Here is a 22570-nt window from a genome sequence, read left to right on the forward strand (position 1 = left end):
GAGAGGGGGAGAGAAGAGAGAGGAAGAGAGGGAGAGGGGGAGAGAAGGGGAGAGAAGAGAGGGAGAGGGAAGGAGATAGGGAGAAAAGGAGGGAGAGAAGGGAGAGGGGAAGGGAGAGAGGGGGGAGGAGGGGAAGGGAGAGAGGGGGGAGGAGGGAGAGGGGGAGAGAGAGAGAGAGGGAGAGGGCTGGGGAGAGGAGGGGGAGAGGAGAGGGAGAGAAGGGGAGAGAGAGTACTTCTTAGAGTACTTCTTCCTGGGCACCTGGTGTTATCTGGTCCCTGTTAACACCTGCACTCAAAACAATTCACCTTTTTGAAATCAAAGATAATGAGTTAAAAATTCATTTAGGATGAGCTGAATGTCAGAGCATAAGAGCCTCAACTCTAACCAGCAGTGGAAGAACCAGAAGTGAGTGATTTACACCTAGCCCTCTGCAGAGCAAGAACACAGTGTTCTGATTTCTGGGTTCCTTAAGGTTCCCTCAAACCTGTTGCTGAGGCACACTCACGTTTCTAAGAGAAAGCATGTACTAGATATGACAGGCTCAGCCCAGATACTTTCATTCGTTAGTTCTCACTCATTCCATCATTCACTCAACGAGTAAGTGTGCAGTGAATGTACAATGCAGATGCCACAGAGGCTTAAAAAACCCTGAGCCCTGCCTTCGGAGGGTCGTTCAGGTCATCTTTACGTTTCCCGTGGTGCCCATCCTACCTGGGGGCCCTACCCCGAGCAACTGTTCAATCATTTCTGCTGGGAGAGGCAGTAGGCGGCAGAAAAGAATGATTAGGAGGGTTCAGATCTCGGCTCTACCACTTAATCAGCTGTGCAAGAGGCTCCCCGTCTCCGAACCTCAAGTGTCCTCATCTGTAAAGTGTTGAGAAGAATGACGCCTTCTTCACAAGGCTGTTAGCAGGCTGAGATTGCCCACAATGCTGAGGGCTCGGTATACAGTAGCTCCTCTGCTGTTCCTCGTTTTGTTTTCAATTGTTGACGAAAGAGAAGGAAGGAAGAGAGACTGGTAGGAGACGCGGCAGCGGCGCGTCCCGCAGTCAGGGAGGTTCCTCGGCCTTATCCCTGGAGTCCCCGCCGAACGGTCCGCAAGGACGGGGACAGAGCCCCCCAAATCTCTAAGCGGTGTAGGGGAGCTGAACGGCTCCAGCCTGGGATTTGGGCCTCAGCATGGCTGAGGAACCAGTGAGGGCCGCGACTGTGGCCTTCACCCTGCTCGACCTCCTCAGTCCCAACACTCACCATGACTGCGGCGGTGGTTGCTCCGGGTCTCGGACGTGGCAGCTCCCTTGGCGCCTCGGAACAGCTCACTTCCGGCGCCGGGGCCGCAAGCCGCCGGGCCCGCAAGCCGCCGGGCCGTGGCTCAGGAGCCTCCGGGCAGCAACGCGCTAGGCTAGCACAACAGTTCCGCGCCTTCCAGAGGCCGCGCCCCGCCCTCCCGTGGCCCCGCCCCTATCCTCCAGTGAGGCGCAAGAGCAGAGGACTGGCCCTGACCCGGGAGGCTTTGGAATCTGAAGCACTGGTGGGTCTGCTCTCCCGACCAAGCCTGCACTTTGCCTGAGATCATAAATGAAAGGAAGGATAAATATAACTGTCGGCTGGGTGCGGTGGCTCATGCCTGTAGTCCCAGCACTTTGGGAGGCCCAGGTGGGAGGATCACCTGAGGTCAGAAGTTCGAGACCAGCCTGGCCAACATGGTGAAATTCTGTCTTTACTAAAAATACAAAAATTAGCCAGGCATGGTGGCACGCGCCTGTAGTCCCAGCTACTCGGAGGGCTGAGGCAGAAGAATGGCTTGAATCCGGGAGGCGGAGGTTGCTGTAAGCCATGACTGCACCACTGCACTCCAGCCTGGGTGACAGAGCGAGATAATGTAAAAAAATAAAATCTTTGGGAGGCCGAGGTGGGTGGATCACGAGGTCAAGAGATCGAGACCATCCTGGTCAACATGGTGAAACCCCATCTGTACTAAAAGTACAAAAAATTAGCTGGGCATGGTGGCGCGTGCCTGTAATCCCAGCTACTCAGGAGGCTGAGGCAGGAGAATTGCCTGAACCCAGGAGGCGGAGGTTGCAGTGAGCGGAGATCACGCCATTGCACTCCAGGCTGGATAACAAGAGCGAAACTCCATCTCAAAAATAAATAAATAAATAAACAAAATCTATCTAGCTTCACCTGCCTCCCTGCGGCTCTGGGTGTAATGGGCCTTATGATGAATGTTGTAGGTTGGGTGATGTCTTGGGAGTGAGTAGGCTGTCCTAGTGCTTCCTTGTTGTAGTCCCCCGCTCTCAACCCAAGGACTGGGACCACGGCAGAGGAGGCCAGGAATGCCCCTTACCAGAGGTTGAGGCCTCTTGCCCTGCCATCCCTAACCCCTATATAGGACTGTCCCTTCCAAACTGATCCCCTGGGGTCCTGAGTAAGTCCCATCAGGGAGATTCCCCTAGGCAGTCAAGGATCTCAGCCAAGCTTCTGCAGCTAGAGCCCCAGACCCATCCCCACAGTGCCTCCAATCCCAGGTCTCTGGCTTCCCAAGGTAGGGTAGCTGAAGGCTCCCACAAGCGCAGTGAGAATGCCACACTGGAGGACAGAGCCTGGGGGCCTCCCCTCAGCCACAAATGGTCTAGCTCTGGGCCCCTTGTGACATTGAGAAAGCAGGTGAGCTGGGGAGGCCTTGACTACCCTTGGGTAAGTAAGTCACAGTCCTTTAGTTTCCTCTGCTGAAAGTGGGAGTAAGGACCCTACCTGGAGATGGTCACTGCTTGAAGGAAGATGTTAAGGCTCAGGGAGTGGGATAGACCCAGACTGTCAAGGAGCTTTGGAGAGGAGGCCAGGGGAGTAGGGTGTTAGAACTAAGGGCCAGGCCTCCTGGCAACTTGCTTTTCCACCCCACCGCAATTTTCAAGATTTTTTACTGCCCTCTAATGGAGAAATTATTGCAGGGTGCGAGGGGGTGGTGGTTAGGGTGAAGCAGGGAACAAAGGCAGGTTGGGGGGATTTTTTTTTTTGAGATGAACTCTTACTCTGCCATCTAGGCTGGAGTCCAGTGGTGTGATCTTGGTTCACTGCAACCTCCACCTCCTGGGTTCAAGTGATTCTCCTGCCTCAACCTCCTGAGTAGCTGGGACTACAGGCATGTGCCACCACGCCCGGCTAATTTTTGTATTTTTAGCAGAGATGGGGTTTCACCATGTTGAGTGGGCTGGTCTTGAACTCCTGACTTCTGGTGATCTACCCGCCTTGGCCTCTCAAAGTGCTGGGATTACAGGCGTGAGCCACTGCGACTGGCCGGATCTCCTGTTCTTCAAGGAATGGGCCCTGGTCTTGGATCTGTAGCTTCACCACTGACTTTCTAGGTGATAAATTCAAATCACTTCTTTCTGAGCCTCACTTTCTTTGAGTGGAAAATGAGGACAAAGGCATATTAGATGTAAATATAATGCATGGGGCATAATTGTGATGAAAAGAATGTCCTTGTGTAGACACTGATGTTGAAGAGATTGGGGATTTGTGACAAGCAACCAAACTGTATCTTATTCATTAAGGTATTTGCTGTTGGGTATTTGGCCCATAAGGCACTGTAATATAGAGGTTTAGAGTGCAGATGCTGGCATTAAGACTGCTAGGTGTCAGTGCTGGATCCCCTGCTTATCAGGTGGGCAGAGCTGCTGTCTCCTGCTCTTTTGAGTAAGAATTATAATAATACTTCCTCTGAAGGTTGATATTGGGATTAAATGAACCCTTGGATATGAAATTGTGTTTGGAAGTTGGATGGGCCTATGGTGCTTGATTTGGGGATCAGTTCAACCTAAGAAGGGCTGTGATTGTGTGTGTGCAACCCTCAACCCTTGGGCAAACCTTAGGGATTGCTTCTTGGTTTGGGCATATTCTTTCTCTGCCAATGTTCAGCAGAGGTTTGTGAAGTCCAGACTCCTAGGGTGCCAGGCTTCCCTTTGCCTTACCCCAATCCCCAGTAGGGGATGCCACCTATATCCTGTGTCTGTATTCCCCATCTCCTTCCTCTGGTTGATCTAGACCCCAAATCAGGCTAACTTTCCCCGATTTTTGCACCCCCCCCCGCCCCTTGCCCCCAAACCTTCTTCTCTTCCTCCTGAGGTCCCTTTCCCTAGTCTTCTTCTATGAGATGGTCAACCATTCCTTATAGGTTAATGGCTTATGGCAGGGTAAGCCTGTCTCCCTCAAATGGTGGGTGTTCAAAAGGTGTGACCTAGTGGAAAGAGAGAGACTGCCGGCTGAGCTGTGGGCTCTTGGGCAAAGTGCCTTTCCCTCCCAGGGACTGTTTCCCCATGAGATCAGCTTCACAGAGGTCAGGGACCCAGCTGTCCTTCAGAAAAAGGCCTTGTGATGTGTACCGTGTCTGCATTTCCACGTGTGCATTTATTGTTATTGCTCAGTATAGTGTTGAAAAGGCAGACAAATCCCATTAATTACAAAGAGCACAAGCCAAAGATACAGAGAAATAAAGAATGTACAATAAGAGCACAGTCACTTCCCAGCCCCGATTGTCCCAGAGCCCCCCCAGAGCCCAGGCAGCTTATGGAAGCTGGAGGCGGCACCATTCCCTCGCTACTCTATTATAAAATATGTGCACACAAGAGTTAGCAAAGTGTGGTGACCCTCAAGAGGAAAGGTCCGGGAGGGAGAGCACCACAGGCATTACAAAACAGACTTAAGGGGCTGAGAAGGGCAGTCCCAAAGCAGCCTCCAATATCGTTTTCAGTGGAGGGGGTGATGGCTGCTGCCCGGGGCTGGGGACCCTCCTCCCCCACGTGGGTGGGTATGATCTCCACATTAAAATCAGGAGAGCTTGGTTTGGAACTTTGAAAAGGCTTGGGGACTTCCTGCTGTTGTCTGACTTCTGCCCTGGCTCTGCAAGGCCTAAAAGCCTTCAAGAAATGCTCCTCCCTGCAAGATCCTCTAATGGTGGGGTTTTGGACACAATAGCAGGAAAGAGATTTGGGTGGGAGGCTTGTCAGAGTGCAGCAGGTTGGCAGCCTCCTGTAGGTATCCCAAGAGTGGGCTAGGGGAGTGAGGGTTCCGAGAAGGCCCAGGCAAGAACTGCTTGCATCCCAAAGGTGCTGGAGACTCTGAATTAAAGAGCAAGAAGTGATCCCCCTGAAACAAAATGAAACAAAAACAACAAAAATCCGGTTCAGGGGAGGGAGACAGGAATAAAGGTTTCTCCATGATGAGAATTAGAAGTGCAGACAACTGGGTCATACATTCTTTCCCAGCTCCAAGCCTGGGAGAGACTGCTCTTTCTCATCTGGACCAGAGACAGATGGCGGGTCCACCCCAACACAACCAAGGTGGGTGACTTTGGTGCCCAAGCTGGGATTGAGTGGGGGCTGGTGGCCTCTCATGACAACTCCTGGGCTTAGGGGACAGGTGAAATGATGGGAGGAACAGCAGGCTTCCCTCAAGATCAGGATGCCCTTTTTGTCCCTCTTTATAGGACACAGTCTATTTCACAGCCCTGAGTGGACAGTAATTACAATGAGTGGGGGGAAGATGATGGCACAAGGAATGACAGGGCCCAAAATTTGGGATGGGAATGGGATGGGGGTGGAGGACTGGGCACAATTTAAAGTTTCTGTGGAGGAATAGATGTGAGAGAGTAACAAGGAAATTTTGTAAAAGAAGAGTGAAGGGACTTATCCCACCACATAATTAGACATTAGAAAGCGACAATAGTTAAAATTGTATGGCTGGTGCCAGATGAGACACCCAGGTAAGGGAAGAGAAGAGAAGTTCCAGAAATAGATCCAAGTCTATATAAGACGTCAGTGTGTGGTAAAGGTGGCATTTCAACATGGTTGGTGAAAAGAGTAGCTTCCAATAACTGGGAGACCCAGGTCAAGACAGGCTCAGAGTCCTTGAGCCAGTGCAGTCATTTTAATTGGTCCAGTCTCAGAAACAGAACCACCTCCTTCCTGTCATCTCTATGCTGTGGTTGGGACAAGGGGACAAGGGGCCATGGTGAGAAGTTGGTGGGAGCAACAGAGGCTGCTCCTGAGTTAAAGAAAGCTCTGTCTGAGTTGCAAGAAGGAGACTCCTCAGAGCTTTCCCGGCTCACCTCCAAAGATGAGTGACTCTGCAGCGCCAGGAGTCGCTGAACGGGCTCCCTGCCCTTCCCTCATCTGTTGAGGGGGAGACAAGTTGGTGAGCTTAGCTCTCAGAACCGAATCTGCTACCTTCTCCCGGAGCCCTTGTCCACAGGGCAGAAAAGAAGCTACGTGGATGGTGCAGTCCCAAACTAGAAAAAAGTATACATTACAGATATATTTACTATGTTCTGTTTGATGTTGTTTTTTGCCTTTTTTAAACCACAGACATTTCAGAACCACACTGTGGGAGTCAGAGAGCCAGTGATTGAAAGCATAACCATTGCATAGTATTAAATGAACAGAGATGGTGAGTTCTTTATTTACAATTATTGTCTAGATAAAAAAATTCATAAAAACAGATGAATGGTCATAAATTATTTACCCCCTAATGGGGTGAACTGCCAAACGTACCCCATGCTGCTAGATATAGGACGCAGAGTGCAAGCTTTATGTACTACAGTGAGTTTTGACAAACCAATCATTTCCTGTGTGTGTGGATGTGTGTGCAAGTGTGAGAGTGAGGGGTGCGTGTGTGCAAGCATCCGTCATTCCTGACAAGAGAAGACCAACACGAATGTTGGCATTCTTCCATCGCTCCCTGTTCCCCAAGGCAGGCTCCGCTGAGAACCCTGCCTGGCTCCAAATGGACATGGAGCACGGTGTGCAAACACAGCTATCCTGATGTCATGGAATGAGGTCACAGACATATGACTGACCAAAGAAAGGGGGAGACGGAAAACCATGAGAAAGGAAACTCCAAAAAACACCATGTTCCAAGGCTGCCCAAGTTTTACACGCGCAGGTCTTTCCTTCCTCATAGGAGAGCAGTGGGCTGGCTTTGATGGCGTTTGTATTGGAATCCAATAGCACATCTGAGGGCTGGTCACCCCTTTGGGTCTGTAGTTTCCTCTGCTGGATACATTCAGATATATTTCTTCACAACATTCAGGTGGTGCGCTCTTGAAAAGAAGGTCCTCTTTCCAGGAGGATTTTGCCAGGTGGGATGGGCTGACTTTGAACCCTGAACCCTCAAGTTTTTCCACAGCCATCCAGATGTAGGCCCTCCCAGCTGACTATGGCTCTTTTCCCGAGTGGCTCTCATCTTGTTTGCGGAAGAGTTCTCTGGGCCTGGAGAAGGGAAGGGGCTGGGCTGACGCAGCCACTGTGGGGAGGGTCAGCATGAGGAATGGATTTTGCAAGAGAGGCGGAAAGTGTTTGGTTTTCCTCAAAGCATGGGACATCATTGATCATGGTATTCAAAATGTCTTTTGCACTGTACAAGTTTATGGAAAAAGATCATATGCTGAAAAGTCTCAAAGCAAACTTTGTATTAAATACAAAAGTTCTTTTATGAAAAACGCTGAGACCCACAAAGTGCTTAGCAGTTAAGAGGCTGACATACAATTAAATAAGCTCTTATTAAGTGGGATTACTAGTGCTGTTGTCTTGGGGAAAAAATAACCACCTTTTCTCACCTGTGATACTGTAGGGTTTCAGAATGGCTTTCTGTTTGGGAAAGCAAGACTTGCTGTTAAAAGGCTACAGTATATATTGTGACTACAGGAAGACAATTTGGTTTAAAATCACACTGAATACATCTCAATATACACATCATAAGGTTCATTCGGATCTAAATAGTGCAGAGAAAAAGGCTATTCTTCTTCAAAAATAAAAATAAAAGCAGCAAGCCATACTGATCCTCATCCAATATGCCAACAGCTCAGATGCTGCCATTAATAAGGAAATAAACCTGTAAGTTACTAAAAAAAAAATCAACACAATACCATGTATAATATTTCAACACTACCTCAATCTCTGTACAGACAGTGCCAAAGAGAACCTGTGTTTGAAATGCTCTTAGTAAACTCAAGCGAGTTTCATTGAGAGAAAAGTCTTCGAGCAGTGCTTTGCAGATCCTGGCATCCTTGGGCCAGATGGCCGTTAGTGTTGCAAACCCAGGAAGCCTTCTCTCCTCCTCTCCCTTTGTCTACGGAGCATGTTGTTAAACCCTTCAGGATGGCAACTCGGTGGCATTTGGCTTCTGCCTGAGCCTCTCACGGTAGTGACAGTATTGAACGGAAACAGCAGGCAAAAATCAGAGCATGGCTATCATAAAACATCAAGGATGCAACCCAGGGGAAGTGTCTGTCGGGCCGAGCTGTTTTTATAGCATCTCAGCCACCAGTGTTCTTAAACCGTACAAATAGCCAAAGACATTATCTACAGGTTTGTAAACAAATTACATTCTTCTTTTAGGACATAAATAAGTTAAAATAGAGCAATTTAAGCAGAAACAAGGCAACATGCCGGCAAAGAAACTTTATATATCCATGTATATATATTTATATATATTTATATATATATATATCTACCTATCTATATGGACGTATACAGTCTTGGAGAAGTATACGTTGATATAGATACAAAGAAATGGATATAACCTTGTGAGTGTCTATGAAGTTCTTCGGTTCCATTGGTGCAAATCTACTAGGCGAGTTAAGCTCTGCAATTTCAAAAAGTTATTAAATTAATCTATACAACTGAGACCATGCTGCGCAAGCATTTCAAAAACTCACAGACCAGTGGATTGGATAAATAGTCTCAGAAAAGAGTCTGTTTGCAGTTCCCGCCTAAGAAAACAAACAAAAAAACCCCTCCCCAACCCCCCAAAACCAAACAAGGGGAGGACTGAAAGTGTACAGTACATTCATGCGGGGGACGTGGTGGCTGGGCGGGTGCATGGCTGGTCCATGTTTGGGTGGGAGCCAGGAGGGGCTTGTTTTGGGAAAACCGTTCACTCCCGTAAGCCCCCAGTGGAGATCCCACCCCTTGCCTCGAAGTGAAAAAGAGTTCAAACAGCATCGCAGCCAGAGAAAGGGTCTGTTGGTGGAAACGTTGGTTTTCTCTCCAGTATTTGGTTTCCGGTTGTTGCTCGTTGCTGCTTGGGTGAGTTGGGTGCCTGGATGGATGGGTGCCTGGGAGGCGGGTGGCAGCGGGGTCCGTGAGGGCGGGCGGGCAGGTGACAGGGTCCTCAGCTAAAGCGACGTCTCCAGGCTGTGGATGGGGCTCCCTGGACTTGAAGAGGTAGCTGATTTGCTTGTGTCGGTCGTCAGGTTGATCCCACTGTCGATGGCGCTGTTGTTCTTGTTGAGCGATGATGGCGGGCTCGAGTTCTGCTTGAGCGCGGCATCTTCTTCCAGGTCGGTGTCGTCAATGAGGGGGATGTGGGGCTGGGAATCTTCGATCCGGAATTCAGGATGAGCCATGAAGTTATGGATGGAGGTTCGAGACTCAGGCTTTTCTAATCCTTCATAGAGAGAGCTACGGAACGCCTTCACGACGCGGATCTGCAAGGGAAGCACAGGGGTCAGGAGCACCGCCCGCGACCACAGCCAGGCTTGGGGGACTCACAGGAGGGGCGGGAGGGACAAGGGGTAGGGCACAGCAGGCGGCTGGAATCCACAGTCGCTGGGTGTTATTAGCATCGACAGGAGGGGGGAGAGTCAAAAAGGGGGCTCAGGTTATAGGCATCCTTGAGCTGGGTTTTAAAAATCGCTTTGGTTTTGGTAGAAACTACAGTGTTAGGACAGGAAGAATCACCAAGCACCATCAGAGGGATGTTGGGAAACAGTGGTTAAAGGAAGCGCAGTCGACTCCTGCGGGCACCCACACCTAGTGAGAGACTGAGCCTTGTTCACTTTGAAGCAGAGGTTCAACCATGCAGACGGGGAGGAGGACCAGGTGGGAATCAAGTGGGAAAGAGGAGAGGCTATTAAAAAATTCGTCTTAGAAAAACCACACACAGTTAAGAAACCATACAACATGGAACAGGTTACGTGTCACAAACAGAGAAGGAACAGAAAGGAGAGATGGTTGGATGAGCTGGAATGGGAGAGACACATGAGGGCCAAACAGAACAGGAACATCGAACCCAAGGCAGCAAAGCAAACCAAAGCCAACCCAGGGCTTTCTGAGGTGCAGAGCAGAGGCAGCCAGAAAGCACATGGGAGCCGGCGGACAGGTGACATTCGGGGGCGGGCTGCATGCCACGCGGGGGCTGGGAGCCACACGGCACACGCAGACGGACACACGGCTACACTTGGAAGCCTGGACAATGTGAACGGAGGTCGTTTGCACCCAGCGTTTCTTTCCTTCATGCATTTGGGAGGTAAACACTCGAGTATAGACTCAAAGCCCTGGCCGGCCAGTCATTGGAGCTTGCTTTGGGGTCTCTTATTTCATGGGGGATTTTTTTTTTTGTTTATTTGTGCTTTGAAAACACAAAACCAAAAAATGAGGCTGGAATCAGATGGCCAAACCCAGCGCCAGTGGGATTTTGGGCTGTGTGCAACTGAGTCACAAAACAGCAAGTTCTTTCATTTTCTGTCTCAGTTGTGAACCACACATCCTGGGGCCTCAGTTTCCTCCGCTGAAGAATGGGAGGAGGCTGGTCATTGAGGCTTCAAGGCTGGTGGGAGGAGCACTGGACTTGGAGGCAGAAAGACCTGACCTGTGTCCTGGCTCTGCCACGTTGGGTGCCTTGACTGTGGGCAAGCCACACTAGCTCTCTGGTTGTCCTCTGTCCTGCCTCACAGAGTGCAGAGGGACAGGACTCTCACTTGGAAGAGAGGTGTCCCTTCTCTGGACTCCTGGGAGGGGCAGCAGTGCCTATCATCTCAAGAGTCTGATGGGACTTGGGACAAAGGTGCCTCCTCCTCTCGTCCCAGCCGCAACTCAAAAGAGGTGGAGAAAACAAGGTGGCATTGGCACCTCCAGGACAGAGCCTTAGTCGGCTGCTGTGTGCAGGCCAAGTGGCACCCACCTGCAGAGCAGTGGCTGCCCTACACCACAGGCCTGCGGGGAGGTGGGGGACTGGGCGAGACGGTCGTGGGGAGGCCCTTGAAGTCCCAGGACTTGAGCTGTCAGTGGAACCCAGGGGTAGCTCCTTTGTGGGACCCTGGTGGGGAAAGCCCTCTTCCATGGAAGTGGAATTTCTAGGTGACAGTGGTTGATTTTAAGTGTCATCGCTGAAAGTTTGTTTTACTGTTGCAGAAGGAATTCTTTCTAAAGCGTGTTATACGCTTGTCTGGCTTCTAATTTAGAGTGCACAGAGAAGAATTTAACAAAGGTTTGTCATCCTTCTTGGTCTTAAGTAAGACCCCATGGATTGGCTTGTTTTTTCCCTTGCTGTCAGCCATTGCTTATTAGTTAGCTGACTTTTCTCTGTTTTCTGAAAAGCACCTCTGACCTTTCACCTTGGATACTGTGAGCTGGGACTCCAGGGTATCCCACTGCTGGAATGGTGCTTTAAATAAGAGGCAGCAAGTGCCAAGCAAGAGCCAGCCAGACATGGCCTTCATGCTGGTACTCCATCATGGCCACTGTGGCTGCTCTGAGCTCTCTTTCCCCTGGAGTTCCTCCTTGTGGCTCTGCAGAGATGGTTCACATTCTGATCTCCTAATAAGTGAGCTGTTACATTCTTGATTAATTGAAAACAAAGAAGGCGTTGCAGGCCTCAGTGTTCTTATTTGTAGAATGGGAATAGCAGTCATGGCTGTAGCTGCCCAGCCTGGTGCTCAGTGTGTTGAGGCTGAAGTGCAATTCAGATGGAACACCTAGTGTATGTGTGGGGCAGGGGGGTGGTGGCAGGACCCTGTCATGTGACTGACAACGCAGAGGGGATGACACACAATGAGATGAGGCCCCTCCGCCCTCCCCCTGGCATGGAGACAACAGAAAAGATGAACTGCTCTGGACAAGACTGGGGACAAGACTTTTCGGGACACCCCGCCACGGCCATCTCAAGTCTCCACTTCGGTTCTCTCCAAGGCTGAAATGGAAAAAAATATGGGAAAAAAAGCTCTTCCATCTCCCCTCCCTGCCTACCCTAAAGGTGGGATTTTTTTTTTTTTTGGCATAGCTGCGTTTGGGCGTGGGGGTGAGGGGAAGGAGAGGAAGGGACCCGGTGAGTGGGGTTTCAGATGTTTTGGTTTCATCAGCACAAAGGGAACAGGGAGACCCGTGCCCGTTGTCAGAGGGCTCTGAGGAGATGCACAGGCCCCGGTCTGAGATGGGTTCGACATACTCGAATGTTTACCCGGCTTCAAGGAAGCCAAGAGTCTGGGATTGATTCACATTCATTTCAGGCTCAAGGTTAAAGACTCACAACCTCTTTTAATTTCACTCTCTCTTGCTGAACTCTGTGTCCAGGGTTCTCTAGCCCTCTAGGGAAACAAACACATGGAATATTCAGACAGCGGAGAGGTCTAGGGCCCCCCCCACAAAGCAAGCCATTTCCTTGCCAACCCAAGGTTGTACTAAATTAGTTACCAAAACACTAATGAGAAGTCCAGCTTTCTTCCCTTTTCATTGTCTTCGTTTCTCCCCCTAACAGTGCACACTCCTTGCCCTAGGAGTCTTCAGAACCAGGAATCTGCAGGGGAAGTGGGAGCAGGAGGTGCCCTATCTGTCTAGAAAGGTGTGGCGTCCTGAATGTGGCTGGGACCTGGCTTACGGGGCCGGCTCTTGGCTTGGGTGGCCCGAAGGAGCAGGACTTCCACTGATAAACATGGAGCCTGCTACAGCCAGGCTAAGTACAAAGATGGCTTGAGATGAGTTAGAAATGTGAGGTGGTGAGAAAGAGTGGCTGTGTGGCTTTGCCTTGGATCGAAGTGTGAGGTGCCAATCTTGTCCTTGATCACCAGTGGGAAGGTGCCCTTCTCCCCAGTCCTGGCCATGCTGGTAGAGTTTCAAGCTGAGAAACAGCTTCCCTGACCTTCCCTGGAGGACTGGCTCCTTTTCACGTGGGCATGGGCATGGGCACTGGTTCCGAAATGGAAGTTCAGCCTCTGTGGCTCCAGGTCTATGGGCCTGCCTGGGAAGCGGTTGGAGCAGTGGGAAGAATGAGGGACTCCAGAGTCTGACCTCTTGACACACCCTTGCTGTGACCCTGGCCCCATCTGTGTCTTTCTCTGTGAAATGGATATGTTGGCACGTCCTCCTGTCCTATATTTTAGTGGCAACGCATCTGCGAAGAAAAGGGAGTGGGGAACTGCTCTGGAAATGTTGAGTGGGGCTCAGGTATAAGGCACTAGGGGTGTGCCATTAAGTTTCCAGGGCAAAAACAAACTCTCTTTTGAGTGTCAGAAGAGTGCACCGATTCATTCCCTCCTGAGAGTCCTCAAGCTATGTGCCTTGTGACTGCAGTCAGGCTTACCATGTGTGTCTGTCTGCTGGGGCCTTTGTCTCATGGTGGTGCCATGGGAGGGGAGGGCCTGTGATGTGTTCAGGGGCTTTCCTCACCCCAGTGTCCCGGGTCAGAAGTCAGGCCCTGTCCCAGGCCTTTGTGGTCAACTCTTGATAACCCAGGGGACAGGGGATTGACTCCTTCCAGGGCACACCGGCTGCAGGTGTTTTTGCCTCAGCAGGCAAATGGCCAGCCTCCTCTGTCAGGGAATCCCCAGGAAGCAGATCCTGCTCAGAAGGCTGGTGGGGGTGTGGTAGGGGTGAAGGAGTTGCGGGGCAGTGGAGCTGCCCACTTCCTCATCCCATCAAATTGAGGTCCTTCTCTCACTTCCTGGGCACCTGTCTAAACCTCCCTGTGGGAGGAAAGCATACTGGCTTCTTCAGGGACCTTGCCTGGTGTCCAGAGGGCCCTCAGAGTCCTTGGAGACCAGAGGAGGCAGCACTGTTGTAGCCACTATTCAAGCAAAGTAGGCATGAGGCTGTGTTGTCTAAATGTGTGCACTGAGACCACAGAGGCTGTGATCCTGTCTGGGAACCAGTGCCCTCTGGCAGGGGTTTGGTCAGGCTCTTTTTTAAGACCACACACTCAGGAAGGGTCTCAGGAGGGACCCAGAATGACCAGCTGGATTCTGTCACAGAGAGGGAATGTGAGATTCTCCAGGATGCATGACGCGGGGAGAGGCAAGATGGTGAGCAGGGCGGGGAGCCCTGCTGGGTCCCCTGAGAGGATGAGGAGTCAGGGCAAGGACTGTCAAGTCAGCTTTGGCTGAGCCTCTGCCTGGGCTTCTTTTCCAAGACTGTTCCAAAGTTGGGGTAACCATGGGCTACAGGGGACTGATCTGGCCTGGAAGGAGGGTCAGTTTAGACACCACACTTCTGTCTATGCATTTCTGCAAAGAAGCGTTGTTCCTGGACTGGCCCTATTGAATGGTTTTAAAATGATGCAGAAGAAAAGCTGGGAAAGAAGTGGCTGGGGTTGGAGAGGACAGCTCTTGCTTCTAGACTGTGAAAGCTGAGACGAGGGGCTAACTCAGGGAAGACGGCCAAAGGTGGTGGGGGTGCCCAGCAATGGCGGGTGCACTCTGTCGTGGAAGGCTGAAGTGTTGCCCTTCAAGGAAAAGGCTGAACTGGAATGGATGAAGAACTGAGCCTTCACCCCGAAGCCAGACTCCTGGCAGACAGCCCCAGCTGGAGGGCTGTGGGAGTCACCGGGAGGGGCGGCAGGAATGGAAGAAGTGGATTCTTCCCCGGGTAGCTCTTCCTGACAGGACACTTGGTCACTGCACATCAGGATAGTTGGGGGTGCTGAGCAAGGCTAGAGCTGAGCTGGTGCAGGGACAGAAAGGAACTGGGAGGTCAGCTGGCGAGGCCGCCACTAAGGCAAGAGCTCTCTGGTCTAAAGGGGAGGAGGATGGGACCAGTGTTGCCTTCCCCAAGAAATTCTGGCAGTGGCTGCCTAGCCTAGTGACGGTATCTCATGGAAATGTGACTCAGATCCCATCTGCTCAAATGCGTCTCTATTTCATCTCGGCTCCCCGGGCCTCCCCAGCACTGCGTTTCTGTGCTGACCAATGAGCACTGAGGGGCTCCTTCCCTGCTTTCTGCTTCCTTCCTGCCACTGTGGGGTGTGGGCATTTGCCGTCAACAGGCTCTCTGTGGCCCGCCCCTCCTGCTGGAGGTGCTGAGGGAGGTGCTCCCACTAGAACATGGGGCTGCCTGCTTGGCTGTAGGGGGTTGTGTTGTGGGGGTTCTGGTTCTGGATGGGGGTACAGGCCCTTTATAAAGTTTCAAGAGATGAGCTGGAGTCTTTCTCATCAAAGAAGTTGGAGGCTAAGACTGACACTATGTCAGCTGGAGAAGACCAGAACCAGGGGATCCCCTGCAGTTCAGAAGGGCCCGACTTCTGAAATGCCTGGAAACAAAGACTTGTTCCCCATGGGGCCTGAAGCCACAGGTCCAGACAAAGAGCCAGACAAAGCCAGTGATAAGCGCTGTAGATCAGAAGTGGTGTTTGAGGAGATGAGCTTGGCAGGAGGGAGATGAAGGAGGGGCCAGAGTCCCAGACCACGCCTCAGATGAAAGAGGGCAGGATGCCGAAGGGTAGATCAGGTCCCTCTGGGCCTGCTGGCACCCAGGCAAGACGTGAGGCTCAACCCACCGTTTTCTACCATGGGTCAAGCTGAATGGGCCAGGAACTTTGTCTTTTCCGGAAAGGCTTGGAACTTCAGCGTGTTCCAAGCTCTGCACGGGGAAAGGCATCTGCAGGGCAATTAATGCTGTCAAAAGTGCAAGGGGAGGAGGGATGGGAAGCGGACAGAGACTCTGAACTGCTGGGATGGGGCCTCCAGGCTGTGAGCTCCTCCATGGCCTGGGACCCCTGGCTGACTATGACTCTGATCTGCAGTGACCTCTTGACTCAACCATCCCCCTTGACCATGAACCTTATTGCTGTGGGTGCCTCCTGACCAGCTGGGAAAGCCTGGATGACGTGACCCTCTCCTGGTTGAACCCCAATGTGACTGTGACCCTGAGGGGCTTGCTCCCCTTGACCCACAGTGACCCTTCTGCTGACTCTGACTGCAAGACTGGGACCTCCTGTCCAACTCCAACCCTTGCTTTGGCGGTCCAGGCTTTTCCTGATTACCTTTGACCCTGGGCCAGTGGGACACTCTGTGTCCCCTCCATGACTGACCCCTCTGGCTGCCGGGACCCTGTGGTGGATTGGGACCATTTGGTCACTGATGCCATCTTGATCAGTGGTGATCCCTTTGCTGGACCAGACTCTCTGGCCACTTGGGACCTTAACAACCCTCTGACTGACCCTGGTCCACTGTGTGACTGCCACCCCATGACTGGCTACGCTCTTCTGACCAATGGGACCCTCTTCAGTGGCTGTGACCCTTCAGCCCCCGGGCCTGATCGTGACCAGGTGCCCCCCATGTCTTCTGGTGCCCCAGCCCCTGCCCGCCTGGGAGCTGGCGTGGGCAGTGCCAGCCGGAGGCAGTAAGGAGTCACACTCACGCCCGGCTGCAGCAGGAGGAAGGCTGGTCGGAGAGGAAAGAGCATTGGACAACGACACGCGACTAGGGCTAGAGAGATTGGCTACATCCTGGCTCTGGCTGGTGACCGAGGACTGTCTCCTCAGGGCCCCCTGAAAGGAGGCCCCGCTCTTGAAAGTATTGACTACTTCAATCTGCAACGGAGGAGAGAACGAGACAAGTTGCGAGAAGAACGAACACAACAGCTACATGACTGACAGGCGCAATGTCACAAGAACAGCCGCAGCCACGGCGACAATGACAACGTCACTTAAATCAAAACAAAAATACCAAACACACTCCAAGGCTCTGAAAGATGTCTGCTCAGCTCTGGGCCCACCTGCAGGCTCCAGGGTCCCCGGGAGGACACAGGGGGTTTGGCCTTTGTCCTGTGCTAGTGGCTGAGGGGCCAGTGGGCTGGGCAAGGGCAGTGGGGGAGGCAGTGATTAAACATTGTGTCTGGAAGGAAGAGAGCAGTGTTCGGCCTCCCTCCGGTGCAGGCGTGGAGCTAGAGGGTGTGGTGGGGGCCTGGAGGTGGACAGAGTTTGGCCCAAATTCCAGTTCTGTCACTTACTAGCTAGGTGACCTTGGGCAAGTCACCTTTCTGATTTTCTTGTTTTTAAGAAGGGTCAATGCCACCTGCCCGGCAGGGTCATCTGTGAGTGGCAAAGCACCTGACCCACGCTAGTGTTCCACAAGAGGCAGGCAAGACAGGCGCCCCTGCCCACTCAAGAAATCGCAGTCCTTGCTTCCTCCTATAATTTGCAGTCTCCTGCATGCCTTTGCCGCCAGGGCAGTGACAGCAGCAGAGCCATATTCACTGTCCTGGACCTCCCAGGAGGTGGGGGTCGGCTGGGTGGACTGGCTGCCAAGGTCCTAATCAGGGAGGTGAGCCAGGCCTGTGTCAGGCAGCTCTGGGACTGAAACCTGTTTCCAGTCCCTGCCCCAGCTGTGCCAGCTCTGTAGAAACAGCCATCTCCTTCCTAGACCTCGATAACCTCTACACTGGGAGTCACCTCTGCCTCCCAGTGCTTTGAAGGTCACATGAGGTGAGGTTTGGGACAGGGTACAGAGGAGCGGGAGGTGACCCAGGTGAGTTATCTGCTACATTGGATGGAGATGAGGTACTGGGTTATGCCCGGCAGGACGGTGGCCAGGTGGGTACCTCTACACCATGCTTCTCCCAAGTGTGCTGGGGCGTGGAGGAGCTCCCACTCCAGCTCCCTGGGTGGTCTGGGCAAGAGACCCGCAGAATCCCTTCTGACCCTCCCCTCGCAGGGCTGTGATAGCCCCTGTGAGCTACAACACCTGCCCAGACATAAGGGGCCCATGTGAGAGCGTGTGGGGTGTGTGTGTGGGGAGGGGCGCGGACACAGCTGTGTCATGTGCCATATGGCAGCCATGCTGTCTCTGCTCTGGGGAAGAAACCTGCTTCTAGCTGGCTATGCCCTGCACCTGTGCTCCCCTGGTGTGCTTGGTGTGTGCATGTGTGTCTGTGTGTACCTGGGGATGACTGACATTTGCTCCCCACAGCCTCTCCACACCCTGGGAAAGCTCGGGAGAGTGACTGAAGCCCCTGTGGAGGTGGTAGACCCCCAAGCTGACCACCAGGCCCTGGGGGACCCTGGGCGACCTAGCCTTGCACAGCCCCTCCTGGTGGCTGTCCCCAGCCCTGAGCCACAGTCCCCTCACTCACCTCTGTCCTCAGAGCCACCCTTCCCCACCCTCTCAGGGAAGCCCCCCTGGAGAGCATGGTGGGTGTGACCCCTACCATATCACCTTGCTGCCCCAAGAGGACACAATGGGACCTCCCTGAGGAGGTCATGCTGTTCCTTAGCAGCCACAGGAGAGTGCACAACGTGGGTGTGCAAGTGGCTGGTGAGATCTGGCGGGTAGCCCTCCTCCCTCAGCACCAGAGCTGGGCCCTGGGGGCAGCACAAGCACACTCACCTCCATCCCCTGGCCCACCCTGGCCAGGCCTGGGCCCAGCCCCCAAGAGCCTCCTGTACCTGCGTCTGGATCCGATTCAGGCCTCGGAACCACAGGATCTGGCCCCGCCGCAGCTCCCGCTCCGCGTGGTCGATCTCCTCCACGTCCTCGTTGAGCTCCTCCTCTGGGATCTCCTCCTTCTGCGTGAGCCTGCCTGCCTCCTTGAGGAACTTGAGCCTGCTGGTCGGGATGGTGGCGATGACCTGCAAGGGACTCTGGCCATCAGGACGGAAGGGCTGTCCTTCCTGGTGACCTTCTTTCCCTGACACCCGCTCTTCTACCCCCCTCCTCCTACCCACTCGCCCAGGCACATGATCAATTCACTCCTTCACCCACCTCACCTGTTCCTCAGCCCAGTCTTTGACAATTTCTTAATAATATGCTTCTTAATTCACTCACTCAGAGTTTGGGGACACAGTGGACAATCTTGGCCTCTAGGAGTTGGACACATGTGGGTTTGAATATCCCAGACAGCTCTGGTCCTGTGGCCTTGGGCAAGTCATTTAGCCTCACCAAGCTTTGGTTTTCCTAGCTGTAAAATGGGGGCTGCTCTGGGTGTGGTGGGAACTGGGCATGGTGGAGGGTCTAACTCATCCTGCATGAGCCTGGCCTGTGGCTGGCCCTCAGCTCTCCTGGGGTCATCTATTCCTCTGTCCCTTATTGCTCCTGAGGTCACTGGACCCTGAGGGAGCCAATCCTGGACTGGGAAGGCAGTATGGGAAGAAGCTATGCCTTCATTCCTAATCTTCCCCAAAGGGCTTGTCCGTGGGGCTGAGGACCCAGACACCGGCCCTACAGGGAGGCTGAGGTGGCAGATGTCAGAGGCCCCTTCCATCTCCTGTAGGGACAGACAGGCACTGGCTTGAATGCAGCCTCAGGGGCTCCCTGGGAGTGTAAGGTCAACACTGCCCGCAGGCATTAACCTTAGTCCTCTGAGTCCATTCCCTCAGACACTGGGCCCAGCCCCCAAGAGCCTCCTGTAGGGTGCGGAGCCCAGTGGGATAAAGATGGCCTGGCCCCCAGGGTGCCCAGGGAATGGAGTTGCTAAGTCACACCTGGGTAATCACTCTCAAAAGCAACTCCAAAGGTTAGAGGAAGTCCTTTTGAATGAAATGAAACTTCATTTATCTTTTAGTTAACTTTTGTCACTGTAGCTTCTCACCCTATCCTGCAGACAGCTTGAAGGCAAGAACAATGTCTTCCACCCATGGGGTTCCACTGCCTGGATGTCTAGCACCTTGGGAATAAAGCCCTGTAGGCCCTGAATTAGTTCTGGGTCCTCCTCCCAGGCACTGTGTCCTGTGTCAGGAGCCTTTGAGCTGCACGCTGTCAGAGCTGTGATGGGGTCTGGAACTCAGGCAAACGTAGCAAAAGGAACTGGCAGGAGAATATTCTGAGGTCAAAGCTAGAAGGGCCCCTAAAGAGCCTCCAACCCAGGGGGTCCCAGAGCAGGGGCAGTTCTCAGATGGCCACAGGCACAGCACTGAATAACACTGCAATGTGGCAGAGTATGTCCCGCTAGTGATCTCTCTGAATGCTGCAAAGGACCCTGATTGACACCAGCGGGCCACCAGCGCCTGCAGACCACTGAATCGTCTCCCTTCCTAACAAGCTACTTCAGCCTTGAATCCCTGGAAGGCCACGGCTCCTAGCTAGAGTTTAATAAATCATTCTTATTACATTAATGTTTTTGCTAGCTTCCATTTATAACAAGTGATACTGATTTTCCAGTTGTCTTGGTAATATGATGTTGCCTTTTAAAACAAATTTAAGTTAAAAAAAACTGATGTGATCGAGAGAAAATATTACATAAACAACAGGAGCAGTGGTAGATAAAGGAAAAATCAGAGCAGTGGTACCCACAGGACCAGTATGGGACCTGGGACAAGCCCCCTTGCTCAGATGTCCAGAGACAGGGAGGGCCTTGCCCGGGGTCTGGCAGCCCGTTTCTGGGGGTCCTGGTTTCTCCATCCAGTGCTGTCTCCCTTGCCCTGCTAAGAGGCACCTCCTGTGACCTACCAGGAACTTACCTGACCCCAAACAAGCTCTCCTAACCCAATGAATATGCACCACATCCACTGATCCAGCTGTAGTGGAGAGCAGCTGAATGGCTTCCCTCCAAACTGCACGATCACTATCTGGAGGTCAGAGGGGAGCAGAGAGAGAGAGAGAGGCTGTCAGGGGTCAGCACAGAGGGCTGGGCTCTCAGAGCCCTGCCCAGGGGCTCCGGCTGCTTGCTACCCACCCCAGGCCTGGTTAGGGTGGGGGCCTTACTACCTGGATGGCAAAGGTGCCCAGCACGATGGTGCAGAAGATGGGGTTCCGGAAGATGCCGTCAAAGACATTGCGCTCGCCGTGGATCTTGCGGGCGTTGATCTCGTTGAAGAGCTGCATCATGACGAAGGTGTTGAAGATGATGGTGTAGTGTTCTGAGGGCGGCGAGTGCAGGGGTGCATTCCTCCCGCTGTCAATCTGGAACATCTTCTCGCCTGCCAAGTGAGAGGGCAGGGCTGGGCTGGAGGCAGCGGCGGGGGCATCACGGGGGAGATGCCTGGCCCTTCGTGGGGGCCTCTTCTGAGCAGCGAGGTGCGTCCCCAAGACACCAAGGCATGCTTGGACACTGGGGGCCAGGTGGCCGCGCTGTTGGCTGGTCAGAGAGCAGGAGCAAAGTTTCGGCAAAACCTTTTCTCCTCTGGGGGAGAAAGGCCTTGGGGAACTGTCTTCCACTTTTGCTGTGGAAACCTGATAAAGGTGAATGGCCAGCCGTGTAACTGGGTGACATGCTTGTAAAAAGTGACCCGAGACTGGCAAACTGATTCTGGACTGTAAGGACAGGATACCTGTGGGGGCTCCGCGCCGCCCCGAGAGTGCTGCTGCTTGTACTCAAGCATGTCCCTTGCTGAGACCTCTGCACGCTCATGGGGCTGTTACTGGAGGTGCCAATTACTATATGGAGCCCAGGGTTTCTGGGCCAGGCTGGCTCCGGACCCTCCCAGTGGCTTCATTCTAACACCTGAGCTATCACATGGCGGGGCACTGCTGTGTAGATGCCGCTGATGGCGTGTGTGATGCAGTCCTGCATCCTTTTTGCTTTGCTTTGTTTTTGAGATGGAGTCTCGCTGTTGCCAGGCCGGAGTACAGTGGCGCGATCTCAGCTCACTGCAACCTCTGCCTCCTGGGTTCAAGCGATTCTCCTGCCTCAGCCTCCCAAGTAGCTGGGACTACAGGTGCTCACCACCATGGTAGAGATGGGGTTTCTCCATGTTGGCCAGGCTGGTCTCGAACTCCTGACCTCAAGTGATCTGCCCGCCTCAGCGTCCCAAAATGCTAGGATTCCAGGCGTGAGCCACTGCGCCCAGCCAAGTCCTATGTCTTTTTGCATGGCTGAGTAAAGTGGTGCCAGACGGCTTGTGGAGTTTTCTGGGTGATGTCCCAAGACAACCCAGGGCAGGTGCTGCCCAAGTGGCCAAGCCAGCAAGCCGACCGGGACCCCTGCCCTCCTCTCCTCTCCCATCTCTTCTCTTCCTCTGAGTCTCTTCTAGTTCTGCATATAGATGGCTTCCTCTAAGCCTTTTCATGATAAGTGTTACAACAGTAAAATGTGTCCCGACAACACACTACTTTCAAAATGTATAAAAGGTGACTGCTTTTGAGGAATAGGATCCATGTCCCACTCCGTCACACTCTGGGCTCTGGGGATGAGTGAAAGGCCAGCTCTAGGAGGCTCCTGTAAGGGGAGCACTGGCCCCGACTCCACGTGGGACTGTGGGCCAGACCCTTCCCCTCTCTGGGCCTCTGTTTCTTCACCTGTGACCTGGGGGTAGCTTTACTGGGATTGCCTCTGAAGCATCTGTGGAAACCAGGCCAGTCTTAGCCCCAGCCAGTCCTGGTTCTGTGTCTTTTCATCAGTCTGGCTGTGTGCCCTTGGGCAAATCACCTCAACTCTCTGAGCCTTGGTGCCCTCGATTGTAAGGTGGAGTGGAGCCAATGCGCTTGCCTCACTGAGTGGAAGACCCAACCAGGCAGCCCAAGCGGAAGCATTGTGAGAATCGGTGGTGGTGTGGGCATGTGTGCCTTTCCCAGGAAGCCTCGCTGAGGGTCCCTTCCACGGGGCCAGGATAAGGCACTGGAATGGGTCTCAGAAGGGACGAGTCACCC

The 22570-nt window shown here is 53.0% G+C and overlaps 2 protein-coding genes across 15 annotated transcripts in view; both read right to left on the reverse strand.

The window, feature by feature from the left end:
* SEC13 (SEC13 homolog, nuclear pore and COPII coat complex component) overlaps positions 1-1418 on the reverse strand; it is a 21675-nt gene extending 20257 nt beyond the window's left edge. The window contains exons 1-2 of one of the 3 annotated variants that reach the window (XM_032270657.1): positions 1255-1311; positions 715-867 (exon numbers count right to left, since the gene is read on the reverse strand). Coding sequence is in view for 1 of the 3 variants with exons in the window: in XM_032270656.1 (XP_032126547.1) it covers positions 1255-1257 (3 nt within the window). In the remaining 2 variants the exon portion in view is untranslated. Of the gene's footprint in view, positions 1-714; positions 868-1254 lie in introns of all 3 variants that reach the window. The other 2 variants (XM_032270656.1, XM_032270655.1) reach the window with 2 other exon arrangements.
* Positions 1419-4391: 2973 nt separating this feature from the next.
* Positions 4392-22570, reverse strand: part of ATP2B2 (ATPase plasma membrane Ca2+ transporting 2) — a 302597-nt gene continuing 284418 nt past the window's right edge. For 6 of the 12 annotated variants that reach the window (XM_032270594.1, XM_032270601.1, XM_032270600.1 and 3 more), the window contains 4 exons: positions 20690-20901; positions 20443-20550; positions 18433-18615; positions 4392-9487 (listed from right to left, as the gene is read on the reverse strand). In XM_032270594.1, coding sequence (XP_032126485.1) covers positions 9176-9487; positions 18433-18615; positions 20443-20550; positions 20690-20901 — 815 coding nt within the window. In that variant the 3' untranslated portion in view covers positions 4392-9175. Of the gene's footprint in view, positions 9488-12309; positions 12365-16406; positions 16579-18432; positions 18616-20442; positions 20551-20689; positions 20902-22570 lie in introns of all 12 variants that reach the window. The other 6 variants (XM_032270599.1, XM_032270605.1, XM_032270598.1 and 3 more) reach the window with 4 other exon arrangements.

Source organism: Sapajus apella, unplaced genomic scaffold, assembly GCF_009761245.1.
Source record: "Sapajus apella isolate SASKATOON/1434 unplaced genomic scaffold, GSC_monkey_1.0 scaffold213, whole genome shotgun sequence".
NCBI classification, from domain to species: domain Eukaryota; kingdom Metazoa; phylum Chordata; class Mammalia; order Primates; family Cebidae; genus Sapajus; species Sapajus apella.